Source organism: Mytilus edulis, chromosome 2, assembly GCF_963676685.1.
Source record: "Mytilus edulis chromosome 2, xbMytEdul2.2, whole genome shotgun sequence".
Lineage (NCBI taxonomy): Eukaryota > Metazoa > Mollusca > Bivalvia > Mytilida > Mytilidae > Mytilus > Mytilus edulis.
In genome coordinates, this window is record NC_092345.1 from 95,500,844 (window position 1) to 95,521,651 (window position 20,808).

Below are 20,808 nucleotides of genomic sequence, written 5' to 3' on the forward strand. Positions count from 1 at the left end.
ATGACCATACATGTAGTCGTTGGTTCTTTGGATTTGGGTTGATTGATGTGGGGAAGGGGGGTGTTTATAACGTTTATAATTTTCAATTTAAATAAAGTAAATTGAAGAACACAGTGCTAATAATAAAAATTTTATCTTCATTTCACATCCACATCAATTGAACCAAATTATTTCAGTATTACTTATTCATTAAACTTTTCGCTTTAATTAGCTTGCAGGCAAATCTATAATTGTTTTTTAATACAAAATCACAATTATATTATAAGTGATAGATTAATTGATGAATTAGTCAAATCTAAATTTAAATTATAATCTACACGACGCACCATTTTTGACAACCTCAAAGGGGGGATTAGTATAAATATATTTTATTGTTAAAAAGAGACAAATGGATTAGACACGAGTTTTTAAAATTAGTAACGTCTTCTTCAAAGGGGAGGGGTGCCACGTATGAGCGGTGACACATCCAGGGTCCTTATATGTATAACCAGTTCCTACAAACGGTGAGCCGCAACTTTACTTTTACAACAGAAAAAAGATACATCCCTCTTTAATGGTGACTGCAAGACACAATTTAATTGTAATAATATTTCTTCAGTAAGTGGACGATACTATATTCGGCGGATATCACTTGCTTTGATCTCAGGTTAGTACTTATTCTATTAAATCACTTGAAGTATAGCTTTACACACTTGCAATTTGATTGAATTTATCATTATGTACTTTGTTTTTATGTTCTATTGTCATATTGTTTAAACAATTATTTGTTTATCTCTTTTCTGTTATGCCCCTTTGTGTTTTGTTTGTCTCCTGCTTATTACGCAATATAAGCAATTACTATTAAGATAATATATATAATAAGGTTAGGTTAGTGGGGAATTTCACAAGCCAATATAGAGACGTCTGCTGTATGTTTACGAAAACACTTAGTATATCATATATATTTTCACACTTTACTTGAAGTATTTTAATATTTGTTTGATATTGACCTAGATAGTTTAATTTGTGATTTCTTTGTGTCATGTCCACACAGCAACTTATAGAATCATAACGGTAGGTAACTTTTTTTTGTAGGTTTGTAGCAATCTCTGATCTACATTCTTTGGCATAACCATGGAAGTATTATATTGCCAATATAATACTTCCATGGCATAACTAAGGTAAAAGTTTCGGAAGGAGTAGAAGCAATTAGAAATAATCGACTTTAATTGTCCCGCTTTGCTTGGAGTTAATGTTGTTTTTTTATAAGTGGATTGCTTTATTTATCCATTTTTCTCAATCAATTGAATTCTTGCTTATAACTTCATACTCTTATACAGAAGACTTGAATAATGGAATTCCACAACTTGAACGAAGAAAACAGCAGTACACAAGCTTTACATGTATCTAAGAGGAAAAAGAAGCGACAGCATGTTTGTATTTATGGATTTCTAATAGCTGCTTTAATAGGAATCATGATTGGATTAGCAGTTGGAATACCTTTAGCAAAGCGTGATTCTCCAGATCAGAATGTACAAGAGGCTCAAAATGTACTAAAACAATACCCTTTAATTGATGGGTACGTATAGTATGAAATAAGTTATTATAACTCATTCTGATATGACATGCTCTTTTTGCTTTGTAAACAACACCATGATAAAATTATTGTTATATTCAAGCTTAGCGTAGACTCAGAGAGGTACATAATAATGGCTGTATTTGTCCTATTAGAATCGCAATAATTTATGGAAGCTATAGATTTATTTTAAATTAACACCTGGCACGTGCCGTGATATTCGTTAACTTTATCGCTCAGCATAAAATTCGAATATCACGGCAACAAATCTATGGCTTCCATGAATCATTACTTATTCTATTATGACGTGCTTATTACGCGTTGTAAATAAAGACTAAACGCCGTGTTCTGATAAGCACAACATATGTTTGACACATGCGCACAATTTTACTGTTAATTTTATCGTTATTTTGACTGTTATCCTAATACAATAAATATATTTTAGCAGCTTAGATAAACTTTTGTTATTTATTGATTATCAAACAGCAGACAGCGATGATGTAAAAAGCAAAACTTACTTTAAAAAGTACCATGTGGGGTCTAAATGTTCAAAATGAGTCCATCATGCGTATCTTTTACACGACAAAACTATTTCCTATTTTAAACTCTGCGAATACTATTGTAACTGTATAAAGTATCTCTTTGTGTATTATATTTATATATCAATTTTAGTCACAACGATTTACCATGGCAATATCGACAATATGTTCAAAACAAAGTTTACGAAGTGAACTTAAGAGCAGACACTAGAATACAATGGACAAACACCACAAATATGACTAGTTATGACTTTCCTAGATTACCACCACAAACTGACATTCCAAGATTAAAGCAAGGCATGGTTGGCGCTCAGGTAACTGATTTCATTTGTAGATAAGAAGGTCTAAAGCTACTTGTGGGAAGTGGAGAAAAAGAAAGAATTCTTAGAATGTAGTGATAAGGACAAAATTTCAGATTTAATAGCCGAATTAAAATCAGTTGACAGTAACCTTTCGATCTATGAGTTGACTGTCCCTCTGGTATCTATCGCTCCTCTTTTACACATGCGTGGCTTATCATATGTATAGGACAATATCTGTTTTTGTTTACAGAACATGGCTACATGTAATCATCAAACAGAACCTAATAGATCAATTCAAACAAAATTGGCTAGCAAGTAATATTTAAAGATACATTGGAGTTTGAGAAATATTTAAGTATTTTGAATATACTTTGGAGTTTGAGAAATATTTAAGTATTTTGAATATACTTTGGAGTTTGAGAAATATTTAAGTATTTTGGATGACAGACAGATATCATTACTTTTTAAATTAAATGAAGGAAGTTTTGGGAATCATGTAATTGAAAATTTGAAGAAAAACATGACTGTCTTCAATTTATCTTTTTCTGTTATTAGTTTTGGGCAGCATTCGGACCATGCTCTGCAATTGGAAAGGATGCAATACGTATTGGTATGGACCAAGTTGATGTGATCCATAAATTTGTTAATAAGTATGATGACACCTTTGAACTAGTGACAACTGCACAAGGTAAATTTAAATGACTAAGGTTGATACAATATTTGTAATTAAAATTCTTCTCGGACGGAGATTTACATGCAACCTATTTGACCCCATTTTAATTTCTTTTTATAAGCTCACCTCGCCCGATGGGCCAAGTGAGCTCCTCTCATCACTTGGCGTCCGTCGTCCGTCATCCGTCGTCTGTCGTCGTTAACTCTTACAAAAATCTTCTCCTCTGAAACTACAGGGCCAAATTTAACCAAAACTTGGCCACAATCATCATTGGGGTATCTAGTTTTAAAAATGTGTCCGGTGACCCGGCCTACCAACCAAGATCGTCGCCATGGCTAGAAATAGAAGATAGGGGTAAAATGTAGATTTTGGCTTATTACTATGAAACCAAAGCATTTAGAGCAAATCTGACAAGGGATTAAATTATTTATCAAGTGGAGATCTATCTGCTCTGTAATTTTCAGATCAATCGGACGACCGGTTGTTGGATTGCTGCCCCTGAATTGGTAATTTTAAAGAAATTTTGTCGTTTTTGGTTATTATCTTGAATACTATTATAGATAGAGATAAACTGTAAGCAGCAATAATGTTCAGCAAAGTAAGATCTACAAATAAGTCATCTTCGCTAGCCAAAGGTTATGATCCACTTCCGTTCTCTTCACCCTTGGCGGATTGAGATAAAATTTCGGAGACACAAGGGAAGGATTTTGATTGGTTGCAGTCGAAACTCGCTGCATCCAATCAAAAAGCGCATATAACAGGATCACGTGTAAATGTAGAAAGTATTTGTAAACAATTGCCACGTGTTTATTGTTCAACAAGTCTTTACATTCTATAAACATACGACTATATTTAGTGACAACTTGAATGTTTTTAATCAATTAGTAGAAGTTCCTGTGTATGTTTCATTCACAAATGCATGAATGTTGACGTATATTTTCGTTTCCGGCTTTATCAAGCGTTTAGAATCTAGACGCTACCGTGTTTTAAACTCCAAATTGAAGAGTTCAATTGCTACCATTGGTCAAGAATAATGTATTCGGAATGGGCGTGAGTTTAACCTTCCGATAGATTGCGCAACATTGTTTTCACAAATGTTGGCTTAATCTGCCAAGGGTGAAGAGAACGGGAGTGGATCGTAACCCTTGGCTAGCGAAGATGCAAATAAGTCAACTTAACAAAATAGTCAGTTGACCCCTAAAGGAGTTATTGCCCTTTATAGTCATTTTTACCAATTTTTCATAAATGTTTGTAATCTTTTACAAAAATCTTCTCCTCTGAAACTACAGGGCCAACTTTAATCAAACTTGGCCACAATCATCATTGGGGTATCTAGTTTAAAAAATGTGTGCGGCTGCATTGGCTAAAAGTAGAACATAGGGGTAAAATGTAGATTTTGTCTTATAACTCTGAAACCAAAGCATTTAGAGCAAATCTGACACGGGGTTAAATTGTTTATCAAGTCAATATATATCTGCCCTGTAATTTTCAGATGAATTGGACAACCGGTTTGGGTTGCTGCCCCTCAATTGGTTATTTTTTAAGGGAAATTTGTCGTTTTTGGTTATTATCTTGAATACTCTTATAGATAGAGATAAACTGTAACAGCAATAATGTTCAGCAAAGTAAGATCTACAAATAAGTCAACATGACCAAAATGCAGATGACCCCTTAAGGAGTCATTTCCCTTTATAGTCAATTTTTAGTCAATTTTTACAAAATAATTTCCTCTGTTACTAATGGGCAAAGTTCATTATAGATAGAGATAATTGTAAGTAGCAAGAACGTTCAGTAGAGTAAGAACTTTAAACACATCACCTTCACCAAAACACAATTTTGTCATGAATCCATCTGTGTCCTTTGTTTAATGTGCACATAGACCCAGGTGAGCGACACAGACTCTTAATTAAGAGCCTCTAGTTTAAAAAAATATCAGAAAATTGCAACTCTAGATATTTGCAATGCTATTACAATGATACTGTGTACTGGTACTCGGTCGTTATTTGAAAAGTTTTACAAAATTTATCATAGGTACTTGCATTGGGAACAGGACAATATTTGTTTAGCCCTCCCCCTTTTTTTCTAAAGTTAGTGATTTTTTTTGTTTTGAATTACTTTAATTTGAATTTGCTTTGCGTTTTACTGTAAAATATGAACATCCATTACTAAAAATAACTTGCATTTGCTATTTACCGCCAATTCCAAGTTTACTATCCACAGCGGTTACTTATATATATGTATATATATTTATGATACATAATGATGAATAGTAATCATATATGAGTTGGCCAATTTCATTCTTACATTTTTGTTCGATGATTACGACATTCCTTTTATTGTGAAATAAAATAATCTGTATTTTTCTATCCAATTGTAGAAGTTACATTTAAAAAAGAAATCAATGATTATTATTGACAATTATACTTTGTTCTATTTCAGGTATACTTGACGCATACCTCTCAAGGAACAGAATTGCGAGTCTGATTGGTTTAGAAGGTGGTCACATGATTAGTAATACATTGGGTGTTTTGCGGTCATTTTATTCATTAGGGGTTAGATATATGACATTAACTCACAGCTGTGACACTTCATGGTAATATTCCATTCCATATATTTGTTTATTTTTGCACTAAATAAAATGTTGTATTATATATTGTAACAGTTTGAGAGCATTTCATTACAAAATTTCTTCTCTCTATCGGGACTCGAACCAAGGCAGCGCGTATACCCGACAGAGCTAAAGAAGTACTTCCTTAGCTCAACTGCGTACCACTGACTAAATATAGTCTTATGAAGGGAAACAATCCCTTCACACTTCCCTAACGTCGAGTCATCATTCCATTAATAATCATGACACTCACTAACATACGGAAATGGTATTGAATATTTCTTCCAACAGGAATAGATATTATGACAATGTTTATAACAAAGTTTCCATCGGAACTTCTGTTAGGCGGAACAAATATACGTCGACACCCTAGCTAGAATTCATCTGTTATCACCGTGGTTTTTGAAGTTGGGCGCCAAATGTAACCGGAGAGCACGGATTTCATTACAAAATTGCTTGTCTCCACTTGCACTTGAACCCGGAACATCGGTGTTACAAGGCAGCGTGTAGACAACTGAGCTAAAGAAGTACTTCCTCAGCTCAACCCCTTGCGGCTGACTAAGTATTTACTTTTGAAGGGAAGCAATCCCGTCACAATATTATCATTGAGAGATGGCAATTAAATCAAATAACAAATTTAATACAAACAATAATTGGTTCTGAATGCCCTTCAACTTCGCACTTCATTTGGCCTTTTAAACATTTTTTGATTCGAGCGTCACTGATGAGTCTTTTGTAGACGAAGCGTGCGTCTGGCGTATATATTAAATTGTAATCCTGGTATCTATGATGAGTTTATTCATATAATAACATCGGAGACATAATTATAATATATAACAAGTTTCTTATAAAACGTATTAATAATAATAATAATCATCGCTATTTTACGAAATTTTCCTTTGATCTTACTGACTGATAATTCTCTCTCAGCGGAGTCGAGTGACATGAAAATTTATCGCTAGAAACTAAGGGAGCACGTGCGTTGTCAATGACAACGTATTCATAGGTAAAATAGCGATAAACAGATTATCATTGTTCATTTCAACTCAATTACTTTTCTTACAATTCAATAGAACAATCTAGAAAATCAATCTCGTTGAGATGATCAACGATATCTATAAATATGACAAAAAAACAACAACCACCGAATCCGTTTAAAAAGTAATATCATGGACATTTTTGTCTTGAAAGCTGAAAACTTAGTTATATTTAGATCAATTCCTATAATGTATTTATTTATACAGGGCAGAAAACTGGAAACAAGATTTAAACAGGACCGGTTCACGACGTGGTTTATCGGAATTTGGGAAGGTAACATTTTCAATATATTAAATAGAAACGGGATAGTGTTGCGTGTAACCTAGAAAAGTAAAAAATAAAACCAACAATAAGACACAACAGTGGATTTTATTTTGCATGTCATATTTGACTAATTTTGAAAAGGCGATATATGTTTATATCTTGTAACATTAAGGAACGATAACCATAGGTCGTAAAACAGCAAATTGAAACGTGGTCAATATCACCTAACTTCACGGCAATCACCTTTACGAACAGTTGTTCTAGACCGTAAAAATGAAGATTATTACAAAATATGTGTAATGTGCAAATTCAGATAATATCATACAATTTTATTTCTAATTCAGATACAAGTTGTTATATTTTTTTTAAAGCAGGGGAAACATTTGATAATGAATCATTCGATGTTAGATGAATGTGTATATGTAAATATTGCGTCATTGAAATATGAATCTTAGAAAGAGTGTCATAATGGTTTTGGAATACTTATAAAAATGCTAAAATTTCTAATTGAATCAATTTGTAGATTGTTGTCAAAGAGATGAACCGCCTCGGTATGATAATAGACCTGGCTCATGTAGCTAAACAGACGATGATCGACGCCATTAAAACGTCAGCTGCACCGGTCATCTTCAGTCATTCGTCAGCTTTTGAAAAATGTGAGCACTACCGAAATGTACAGAACGATGTTTTAGAGCTGGTGGTACGTATTTCATCTAAATTAATGCATTAAAACCCGTATACGCTTATATATTAACTACTTACTTCGCATAGTTGTAAAATTACTATTTGATTTAATCTGAACCTAAAATCTAAAATAAATCAAAACAAAAATCTTTAGATTTCAAGCTTATCTTTATAGATATTATCATGCAATTTCCTTCAAATTCAGGCAAATAATGTTAGATCAAACTTATAGTAGGAAATGATTTCTTCTACGACATTTGAGGGGTCCGTAGGTGGCCTGTTGCAAGGCAAAATTTCTGTCCCTATCCAATCTACCCTCATTTTCCAGTGGCAGTCCAAATTTCCCCGACCATCATCCCAGATGGCCTCTATTGTATCAACCTACCTATTGTATTTATTGTGAACTTGTTCTCGTCCTGAATATGCATGAAATATTTGCCACTGGACGTTAAGCATCCAACAATCAATCAATCTTCTACGACAACGTGCAAACGTGTAGCTTTGTTAGTTGAGTAATGTGTTTCCACAATACATGGTTTATGGTTGCACGTAGATAGAATACCCTGCACTTCAACAGTTTCTATTTGGTTAGATCATTGAACACAAAATTGTTGATTACCACCAGCTTTATTACTGAAAAAGGAAAATGAAAATGAGTGTACATAGTTAAATGACATATATGACAATATACTAAAGAATAGGCGTCTGTTGATTTTATTTTACACGAACATAAACGGTCAGGGTGTTAAATTCAAAATACAATGTACTGTACATCATGTATGCAATTTTATTTACATAATTTTTTTGTTTCAAAGAAAAACAATACTGGTTTGGTAATGATTAATTTCTACGACGGGTATATCAGTAAAGGATGCCTTCCTGTCAATGCTACAGAATCAACCATGCAGCACGTGATTGGTAATTATACATACCATGTATCCATATTTTGACTATTTTACCTATTATGTCTGTTTTGTTCACGCATCGATGTAAATATAACGGAACTTGATGCGACCGTTATGCAAGTGTCTGAGAGATTAAGCGCTATAAAACCTTGTTCAATCCACCATTTTCTACATTTGAAAATGCCTGTATCAAGTCAGGAATATGACAGTTGATGTGCATTTGTTTGATGTGTTTTATCATTTGATTTTGCCTTTTGATTACGGACTTTCCTATTTGAATTTTCCTCGGATTTCAGTATTTTTGTGATTCTACTTTATACATACACTTCATACACAATTAATTGAGTTTGAAGACAAGGGTTTTCATTCCGTATTCTTTTATGACGTCCTTAATACGTTACGCTTTGTTAACAACGTCGTGTTCTAATAAGCGCAACATGTGTTTGACACATGCGCACAACTTTGTTGTTTATATTCTCGTTACTTTCATGTTTATCCTAATAAGATATTTATTGTTTAGCTGCTAACATAACCTTTTAAATATTGTGTATTGTTTATCAAACAAAATATATTTACCCTAGGCCTGCTATTAGTTCGCAAACTTATTAAATATGAATATTTTATGTACATACTCCATGGGGAGAAAATGGGAATTACCCGCCGATAATTTCTAAGGTATTTTCGTACGCTTCGACCTATAGAAATACTGGGTTTGTTCTATTAGAATCAAAATATTTCTTCCATGTCAAATGTTCTATGCTCATTTTAACATGGGTAGGTATTATATGGGACAACATTTGATACACCGCTCTAACTCTCAGTGTAAAATATTATAATGCCTACCCATGCATATTAAACTGAGCATAGATCATGACATGAAGGAATTACTTCTCAAGATAATGAAAAATAATAATTAACTTGTCTTTGCAAAATATTATCAATCACTGTATAGTTGTGGTCACAAGAAGAAACACAAAAAAAACAATATTAATGAGTATAAAGCTTATATATTTATAGGGTTTGGAGGCCAAAAGTAGTTCAGACATTAAATAGAATAAAACACTTTTGTATCTTTTACTAGATTAAGTCTGGAGGCAACCTAAATAATTTATTACGCAGCAATTATGTAGTGAAATCTTCATCTGTATTCAAAAGAGATGCGAATGATGTCAAATGAATATCCAAACTTACAAGTCGAAAATAAACTGACAGTGCCAAGGCAAATAAAAACGAACAAACAAACAAATGTTCACAAAACACAACATAGAAAACTAAAAAGTGAGCAACACGAACCTAACAAACACTCGGGATGATCTCAATTGCTCTGGAAGGGTAAGCAGGTCTTGCCCCAAATGTAGCAGCCGTCAAGTTGCTCATGTAATATTTGCACTGCAATTACATTAATCAGTTGTATAAATGATAATTACTTGCATGTTTTAATGTGTAGATACCACTAATGTATGACTGTTTAGTACAATGGTTTATTTATTTTAAAACAGATCACATAAATTATATCAAAGATTTTATTGGTGTAGACTTTGTTGGTATTGGTGCAGATTACGACGGAGTTCCAACGTAAGAATTTGTTTTATTACTTTAATATTTAATATTGTATTCGCTGTTAACAATAATTGCACATATTTGAACAACACCGGTACACTAGTCCCAATAAAGTTGTATGTTACATTTGAAATTAGTAACAGAAGCCCGGGGAATTCCTTTAATGTTTAATCTTTTCATTTTTATTTTTTATATTATTTCATTTTAATGGTATTTATGTTACAAAAAATAAACGAATCAGTATTAACTTGTTATGTAATCTTCTACACTATTTTATAATGTTAAAAGTAATAAAGACTCTCATGAAAAATCTTTCCCCACTATTTTTGTTTATCATCGTAACATTTTGCTTTTTGAAAAAATCAATTGCATGAAGATAAAGAATGGAACTTTCTTTTGAATTTACAGCTTACCAGTTGGTTTAGAAGATGTATCAAAGTATCCAGATTTGTTTGCAAAACTCAGAGAAGGTGGATGGTCTACCGATGATCTTAAGAAGTTGGCAGGAGAAAATTTTATACGAGTGTTTAAAGATGTCGAAAAGGTAACCATAATAAACACTTGCTCACAGTAAAAGGCAACGTCTTTATGATGAGCAGAATGTTGTCATGATGCGCCATCTGAACGAGAAATCGAAAAGTAAAAGTTATATACTTATTTGGACTACGTGCGCAAGTTTTAATATAATCAATCAGTTTAAGATGATTGAAGTATTATACGACCTTGACTGGCTTTACATCCCTCGCATGGTCGGTCAGGTATAGGGAAACTATCATGAACTGGTTGTATATTGTAATGTCATTGCATTACGAATGTTTAATCTCTGTTAGGGTGGTTGCATACTAACATTCGCTTATTGTAAAAGAGGAATATCTACTTATCTCTATACGTCTTTCCTGTGTTTATATAGTTTGGTGTCTAGCTTTTGTGCTGTTAAGTTTGTTCCAATTAATACGGTTAGTAATTTCAAGCAACACGTTTATGTGGTGATATCAAAACAGAGAATTGCAACCCTTTTTTATGAACTGTTTAGCTTTGCTTGTGACCACACCTGAATGTTTGTAACATAGATATACCAATATTTTCGTGTAGCTCTATAAACACATTACAGTCCTGATGAATATACTTTTTTGTCATTTAGGTTAAAGAGAATCAAAAGACATTCCAACCATACGAGGATTTTTTACCAGAAGAGGAAGCTGTTCCAGATCGCATGTGTTATACATCATTTTAAAGCATAAGATGATATATTATAAATATGAGATATGACGCACTTAGTATATTCTGTATACTGCATTATACTAAAAAATCGAAATGACGATATACTAAACCATTAAATCTTTTAAAAGATTAAATCAAAACTATATATGTCAACCGAATTTGTAAATGATAAAGAAAAAATTATGAAATGTAACATGAATTTTATATATGCACTAATATATTAATATGTATTCTAGTACAATACTATATATATAATCATAAACCAAATAAGAATCACATAATAATTATAGTGGGCTCAATTTTATTGTTATCAATTTTGTCATTAATATAGATGATACATTTGTTAATATGGATCATTAGTGACAATACTTGCATTGCATCGCTAGAAGTGTGTACGAATTTGGCTCATTAATAAATATTTGTTTATATAATTGGTCTGAATTTTAATCAAGTATTATATGGTTTTATTGTAACTTTGGTACTAGTCTTATCCTTATCCTTTTTTGACCAAGTTGAAACTTGTTTGATGTCAGTTAATAGATGTGTGCATTATGTTCTTCTAGAATAGGTTCAAAATAAGAAGGTATTTTTCTTGCATCTTAAAATACAACGAGAATATGGTATAAGTTTACAGTATGTATCGTATATATGTTCCCTTTAAACATTCCAAAGATGCTCACCATAATCAAATAGGCCCTCAGAACTCGCGTAAAGTGAGGTACTAAACAAGTAGTCTCATCCGACTTGGATTTGAAATAATTCTAAATATTTGCTTATATATATTCAATTTAACACACAGAAATATTGCACAAATCTCAAATTGTTCTACAAAATGTACATTACAGAATTCAGATCATCATCATCTTTCCACTGAATAGTGTTCATTCTTGATTTAGAGGAAATTCTGGTAAAAACTACACGTATTGTAAATAACATTTTGAAATCAACATAAGACCTTTTTTATTTATTATACTTCGCAAGAGTCAGCAATCAACAGGATGCAGTGTGCCTTATTTTGCCGACTTGCTTATGTAGTCATATTAATCTTAATTTACACGAACCCTTGAAGTTCCATAAATTACTTGCTAAAAAATTGGAGAAAAATCGTTTTATCACCCTTTTATATTATCATGATGATAAGTGGTTACATCTTATATGATATCACCATGAACATGAAATTAAGAATGCTTAGACCAATAAGGTTTGAGTCACATTTATATTTTCTTCTTCTTCAAATTGATGCTGATGAGCTATTGATAAGAGACCGAGATCGGATTTGTAATAAAACTTTAAGTTTGATATTGTCATACATTCACGTTTTTAATACACGATGAATTGAAGTTTGTCCTTTGGTATCATATAAAGGCTTGTCTGTGAAGATTCCTGTCGAAGTTTGACTTTTAAGATTGAAAAATAAAAATGTGGAGTGTTTTAATTTGAATTAATTAATCCTGATACTCGTACCATTAAGTATACATTGATTACATTCACGTTGGTTTGCATTTTACAGTTTTTGAGTTAGCATTTTGTTTAAAATACAACAAAGACTTGCACGACGGAGATTGCACATTCAGATGTAGGTCTACACAATATTAGAAAAAAAATGAAATAATGAAGTAAATCGTAAATTTAATCGTATTACTGATTTAAAGTTTAAAAAACATGTAACTAGATCTTGCCCCGAGCTGACAAACAGTTCTAATTAATTTTATATTTTTGGATTAACAACAGCAATCAATATACTGGACAATCGATCAGTCAAATTAATTACCACGACGACAATTTTTAAAGAAAACATAACTATTTAATAATTTCAATACAAATTTATATCAAATCTATTAAAATTGTTTCTTTTTATTACTAAGTATTTCAAGGTTATAAATCGGCTCAGTATTGATGTTAAAAAATATATTATTTTCCTATTTTATAAAAATATTGTATGTAATACCTATGAACTCATTTTGTGCATAGACCTTGATTTTGTTGAGTTCATCATATATATGATCAATATACTATTTTTAAATTTTTGAATCAAATACCACTAAAAGGATACGTGTTAGATACAAGTGTAGATAACTTTACCGGTACATTTATGTTTAATTTTTATTACTAAGTAGTTCAAGGTTATAAATCGGCTCGGTATTGATGTTAAAAAATATATGTTATTTTCCTATTTTATAAACATATTGTATGTAATACCTATGAACTCATTTTGTGCATATACCTTGATTTTGTTGAGTTCATCATATATATGATCAATATACTATTTTAAAATTTTTGAATCAAATATCATGAAAAGAATACGTGTTAGATACAAGTGTAGATAACTTTACCGGTACATTTATGTTGTGTCTGTTAAGTTCAATTAGCAATGTAACACTGAACCTTGCCTTGTGATATTAACATATATATTGTTTCGGGGTAGAACATAAGGGTAAATTCAAGTTATATCTTTTAAATATATGACTCCTTAATTAACAACTTTTGGCTGTTTTACTTCAAAATTATAGTGTACGTAGTTTGAATGATAGAGACCAAAACTATAAGCTGCAAAAATATTCTCTACGTTGAAGATATCAAAATATGCTAAAATGACTGATAACGATGTAATGAGTTTATGAGTTATTTATTTATTAGAAATGTCTATAATTGCTAGAATGGAAATCTGATGGCCAACCTTGGAAAACATAATGCAACGACTGAAAATACCGTTAGGCCCTAGTAAGTTCACGCTTTACAGATTTCATAATCAGGGGTTTGCTCCTCATACAAACTATTCAAACAGAGTTATGACTGTGTCTGTTTTTCAATCACAAGGTAAATGTTTTCGATTTCTTACATCTCTATAGACCAGAATAGTCGTCTGAACTGTAAATAATCGAGGATGTCCTATTCCCGACTGAATATTCAGTCTGGGCGTGTATTCGCATAACGGATAATGCATCAAATCATGACATGCTTTCCCAGTCGACACAGCCGGTCTTACCCCTACCAGAACTCACACGATTCCCTCAGTCATTGTATTTGTGTCATTGGTTTGTACATTGTGTCTTCATAATCGATTTATTAGCTTTGAACATCGGTTATTAAACTTTACCAGAATAAAAATAATATACAAGTTTACAGAGAAAAATAGTTTTAATATCAGTTTTGTTTCGACTTTGATTCGTGTTGATTCTAAATCTTCGTGGTATTTTTCTTTGCTGATATGCAAAAAACTGCTTAAGTTAAAGGGGCACTAACTGTCAAATTCATGTTCACCGATGTGACTTTATTCTCATTTATCCGCATTATAAAAAGTCTTAAATAAACAATTTACGGGGCATGGGATCAATAATATGTAGCTTCGTTTTGTGTTTTTTTTCTTTTTTTGACGCCATCTAATTAACTATCTAGATGACCCCTAAAACAAATGACGGTCACATAAAACGATATGAACATAAACATCAATATAGATAGATATATGAACCGCGTGCAAATGGATTTTTATTTATCTGTTTAATCTAGATTTTAAGGTTAAAACGATAAGTTATTTTTTTTATTTTACCTGTATGAGAATGATTTTTTGTGTGAATCGAATGAGTGAATCAAATGTTTTGTTTAAATTCCAGTGTTGACATTCTTTTTCCTTGAAAAGCTTAACATGCATCAATCATGCATAATCTATCTCTAGCTAAGGGGTTTAATTGTGAAGTTCAAAAGAATACGGATTCAATGAAGTCTAATTATTCACTTGCAAGTGAATAATTCATCATCGATGTTTCTAAGATTATTTTGACAACATTGAACCATAGTGGCTGCTAATAGCGAATCATTATATTACTATTTCACATTCATTAATAATTGAACAAAAAATATCATAATTTCTTCTTTTTTTTAAAAAAAATCCGTCTGTTCGGAACTAATAAGTAGTTTAATGCACATCCGCCTTAATTTTTTATTAACATCAAGATTTGTCTTGCCATAAAACGTAATTTTTTTACTTCAGCTATAAACGACACTTATCTAAATTATCAAACCCATTCATTTGTACCGAAACGAATATTTAAAAACAAACATTAAAATCGCGGACTGAATGCTTTTACGACGCATTTAAGTTTTTGTACGGTAAGTTATTATTTTTTTTGATAATTTCACACACATGCAAAACTTATCATTCTAGGAAATGTAGGCTCTTTTTTTATACTTTTGTCCGTTTTTATTATTTACAGACTTTGTGTATTTCTTTTGCGAATTGAATTGACATTATTGTGGATCAAATTAACTACTCGTCCTAACCAATTTGTCAAAATTTCAAAAATGACACAAAATTATTCAAAAAGACAAAAACAAGTCAACACCTTGCATGCCCTTTTATTCACTCTTGTTTACAAAAAAGGAGTTTGTTATGAAATTTGTGTTTAAAAAATGTCATTTTCGAAAAATAGCATTGTTTTGAACAGATATATCATGATATGGATGGGTATTTGAGAAAAATACCAGTCAAGGGACGATGAAATTTCCCGCTAGGCAAAGGAAATTTGGTTCCAAGGAGGGGCATTTTTTTCAAATACCCCTCCATAACATGATAACTATTTCTAGATATTGATTGAAACTCTCTGTAAAGGGAAATTTTGTTTTACATATTTGTAAGCTGTAATCCATAAACGTGAGGGTAAGTAAAGAGTACCATAGTATCGCGAGAATAATAAATATACATTTCTTTACAGTTATTTTTACCAGTCAACATTTATTTAACTTTTAATTTGACAGCAATCACATCAAGTGAGACATAGGGTTCCGCGAATCATTTTAAGACTTATTTTCAAATTTTGTGATAAATTTATCTGTGTTCTTATATAAACCACTTTGGTTTTTTTTTATTGATGTTAAATAATGTTGTTTTTCTTATATTTTATAAACATATTTATAATTTTATTTAATACCTGAGTATTCAATTACATAGACTTTTTTAGTTCGTCATATATATGATCAATATACTATTTTTGAATTCAAATATCAAGAAAGTAGACTTGTTAGATACAAGAGTAGATAACTTTACTGGTACATCTCTGTTGTGTCCGCGAAGGTCAATGTATAAATCAAACCGGTTCTGAATCTTTTTTTAATGTGTTTTGTTCATTCCTAAAAAAAGTAGGGTTAAAGTCATTTGAAACGAGTGACTGGTGAAAAATAATGTTTATCCAATAATTGAACAAAAGCATTCATATATCATAAGCTTAGTCTTCTTTTCACGAATTTTATAATTTTTTACGCATCCAAATCGTATAATCGTAAAAAAACAATTATCTCGGTTCTTGTATGATGTGACAATATGGCAGCCAATTAATTGTCGTGTTTTGAAGCCGTTGTCCACGATTGTCAAGTTAGTAAACAATCAACAAAGAAGCATGGATATTGAGCACGTGTATTATAAAATAATAACAGAACCATGCGTATTGCGATCTCCGGATTTTTACGAGAAAGGTCACACTGAGTTCACTGCAGACGGAAAACTTATCTGTGAATTGTTTACTGGAAGCAAATAATTAAAACGGGAAACTTCTTATAATTTTAGACATAATAGTGAAAATAAGTTGTACATCTCGTATTTCTATCTAAATTTTACTGAAAAGTGAAAGATGGAGATTAAAACCATGTTAAGCCACATTGGGTGTATATCAAACGACAGCAGCGTATTAAAAGCTAATTATCTTTACATTTTGTTTCGTTCAGCCCTTTTGAATTGTTACTTTGTTACAAGGAGGAACTTATTAACCTAACAAGTTAACTTTCGTAATTTATATAATATCTGAAAAACGTTTTTCGTTTCTTTGTTTGCTTGTCTCTATCTATTTTATCAATTTGTTTCGGTTTGCCGTTTTAAGGAAAAGAAAAATATTGATAATGATGCGTGAACAAATCAAACAGACACAACAGGTATAAATGTCACAAATAAAGGTAAACAGTCTAATTCGATAGGCAACATTCGTGTAAAGGGAACGGGATTGTATTTACGACATACGGCACAAATCCGATATCATCTATATATAACATATATTCCATAGTGGTGAACCAAGACCAGCCAAGACCAAGTTGACAACTGGGCTTAAAACTACGGACTTGTGTCCTTGACAAGAGAAAAATGTATGTGTAACTCAGTGGAACTATATATCTCCCTACGGATTGATACATAAGGTGCTTGTTTGTTGTTCTAGTTAATCCACAAAACATATCATATAATTGAATTTAGAACAATTTTACCATCTTGAGTATGTAATATTTGTGAATGGATCATCTGTTTTCAAATCTTCTGTCTCAGTATTGTTACCAACAAAAACAGACAATGAAACAAGCAAGTAAACAAAGGATTACATCTTTCAGTAACAATTACACGAATTAAATCCTTATTTTCTAAGATAAACATTTAGATCTTCCTTCAAACAGCTTATATGAATAACACTTCTCTACGAAATGTGTTATCGAAAGGTCCCAAATATCGTGAGCCTAAATCCATCAATTGCAAAATTTTGATGGATTCAGGCGAGGATTATGCCAGGCAAATCCTGCTAGCCACATTATTACTGGTGACCTTAACATTATGGGCTATGCGCGAGAAGGGTTAATAACACTTCTCTACGAAATGTATTATCGAAAGGTCCCAAATATCGTGAGCCTAAATCCATCAATTGGAAAATTTTGATGGATTTAGTCGAGGATTATGCAAGGCAATGGGCTAAGCGCGAGAAGGAAGACGTAGACACTCTTTCCGAATGGATTAAGGCAGTGAGGTCGTTGATACAAATCAGAATTAAGAAACTGAATGGGTCCATGAATGCCCATGCTACGTAAATCTTTAAAGACCCAAATGTTGCAAAACACCTATCCGACCTTCATGACAAATATGTTGTTGTCCCCGTAGATAAAGCCCAAAATAACACCGTTTTTGTGTGTAAAAGTCACTACATCAACTGCTTGATAAACGAATTAGATATTGACAATTCACTTGGAAACTCAACATATACCTCCACGACACTTACCAAAGAGGAAATCCTGGATAATCATAGGTCTGTTCTATGTTCCTTTGGAATTTCAACCAAAGATGAAGAACTGGATCTTCCATCACTGTATTGGATACCTAAACTACATAAGTGTCCTTACAAACAACGGTATATTGCTGGGTCTGCAAAGTGCTCCACGAAACCTCTTTCTAAATTATTAACATCTATTGTAACAACAATCAAAGACGGGCTTCAAAGTTATTGTGAAACTGCCTATTCTAGAGGTGGCGTGAATCAGATGTGGATACTTAAAAATTCAAAAGATCTTTTAGAGTACATACAATCTAACTCTCTTTCATCTTGTAACAGTATTAACACATTTGACTTTTCTACTCTGTACACAAGTATTCCACATTCCAAACTAAAAGACAAATTGAAAGAGTTGGTATTACTTTGCTTCATAAAAAAGAATTGCCAACGTAGATACAAGTATCTTGTCTTAGGGAGGGATAAATCCTACTTTGAAAAGAATCACTCTGATTCAAACAAAAAATTCTCTGAAATTGATATTATCAAGATGCTTGATTTCTTGATTGACAACATATTTGTTACGTTCGGAGGACGTGTTTTTCAACAGACTGTCGGCATTCCAATGGGAACAAACTGTGCCCCTCTACTCGCCGACTTGTTTCTTTATTATTATGAGGCTGACTTCATGCAGGAACTTCTTAGGAAGAAAGATAAGAAGTTAGCAATATCCTTTAACTCTACTTTCCGCTGTATAGATGATGTTCTTTCACTAAACAATTCAAAATTTGGTGACTATGTGGAACGCATCTATCCAATCGAACTAGAGATAAAGGATACTACAGATACAGTTAAGTCGGCTTCATATCTTGACTTACATCTAGAAATTGACAATGAGGGTCGGTTGAAAACAAAACTTTACGACAAAAGAGATGATTTCAGCTTTCCAATTGTGAACTTTCCATTTCTAAGTAGCGACATTCCAGCAGCACCTGCATACGGGCTATATATCTCCCAATTGATACGATATTCCCATGCTTGCATTTCCTATCATGATTTTCTTGATAGAGGTTTGCTGCTCACAAGGAAGCTATTAAACCAAGAGTCCCAAATGGTGAAGTTGAAATCATCCCTTCGTAAATTTTACGGACGCCATCACGAGTTGGTTGACCGTTATGGAATAACCGTTTCACATATGATATCGGATATGTTCCTTACGTCGTAACTACAATCCCCTTCCCTTTCATAAACATGACCTACCGAATTAGACTATTTACCGGATTTGTAATCACATAAGCAACACGACGGGTGCCACATGTGGAGCAGGATCTGCTTACCCTTCCGGAGCACCTGAGATCACCCCTAGTTTTTGGTGGGGTTCGTGTTGTTTATTCTTTAATTTTCTATGTTGTGTCGTGTGTACTATTGTTTTTCTGTTTGTCTTTTTCATTTTTAGCCATGGCGTTGTCAGTTTGTTTAGATTTATGAGTTTCACTGTCCCTTTGGTATCTTTCGTTCCTCTTTTATATGCCTTCGAAACTAAGAAGATACTTTTTGTGAACTTTGGACTTATTCTTCATGAAAACTATTAATTCTTGTCTTGATTGTTTGTATAATGTACACAGGTGGGCATAACACACTTCTCAGTTTTTGGACTACAAAATGTGTGCTCGAAACACTAAATCGAGTATTTTGACTGGTTTAATTTTGAGTACGAGTACGATAATCTAAATAGTTATTTTTCAACAGCCAGACCCTGAGCAACCTTTAAGGACCCATCACATCAACATAGATACTTATTATATTTGACAAGAATGGTTGCGGCTGGTGGACTTTTTTTGCAAATTTCGACCATTGTTTTTAATCAGTAATGAGTTTTAATTCTTAACATACTTTAACACAATGAAATTGAAAATAACTGCTTTGTCATGTCACGTAGATTTGGTTGATATATAGGGTCAGTCCTCATAACTCCCTCTACTCCAAAGGATCTTATATTGTATAAATGGTTACAATCCCGACCCCTAAGCCATATATATTTATAAGTATTATAACGAATGAGAATGGGATATCGCTTGATATCAACTCGAGCTAGTTAATTTCAATTCAATAATAAACGAGACTTTGGCGAGTTTATTATTACTATTTTACGTAAATAGCGAGAGTTAATAACAAGCGATAGCCAATCTTCACAAGTTATTAAACCTATTTCTCTAATGGTCAACATGTGTTAAAATTAACAAGTTCCCGAAATGTTGATCTATAATCTTTTGCACATCCCAGTATTCTTTCCAGTGTCAAACTTTAACACCACATATTTTAAGACTTTTTGTACGCTTCAGAATTAAAAGAATTGACAAAGAAAATACTGTCAGGTGAAATGTGTTTGGTAAAATATTGAAGACATTACATAGATGTATGTTGCCATGGAAGACATGTACATAGTCTAAAT

At 32.3% G+C, this 20,808-nt stretch overlaps 1 protein-coding gene across 2 annotated transcripts; it reads left to right on the forward strand.

Annotated features, from left to right (window-relative positions):
• Positions 1–481: 481 nt before the first annotated feature.
• Positions 482–11,780, forward strand: LOC139513540 (dipeptidase 1-like). 2 transcript variants are annotated; one of them, XM_071302146.1, is made up of 11 exons: positions 482–646; positions 1,320–1,558; positions 2,228–2,408; positions 2,952–3,084; positions 5,509–5,662; positions 6,922–6,988; positions 7,503–7,679; positions 8,479–8,581; positions 10,068–10,143; positions 10,537–10,672; positions 11,270–11,780. In XM_071302146.1, exons 2-11 carry the CDS (start codon positions 1,332–1,334, stop codon positions 11,360–11,362), a joined length of 1,347 nt encoding a protein of 448 aa, XP_071158247.1. In that variant the 5' UTR covers positions 482–646; positions 1,320–1,331; the 3' UTR covers positions 11,363–11,780. The 2 variants fall into 2 exon arrangements, with proteins under 2 accessions (XP_071158247.1, XP_071158248.1); XM_071302147.1 differs by lacking the exon at positions 482–646 and adding an exon at positions 943–1,053.
• The last annotated feature ends 9,028 nt before the right edge of the window (positions 11,781–20,808 follow it).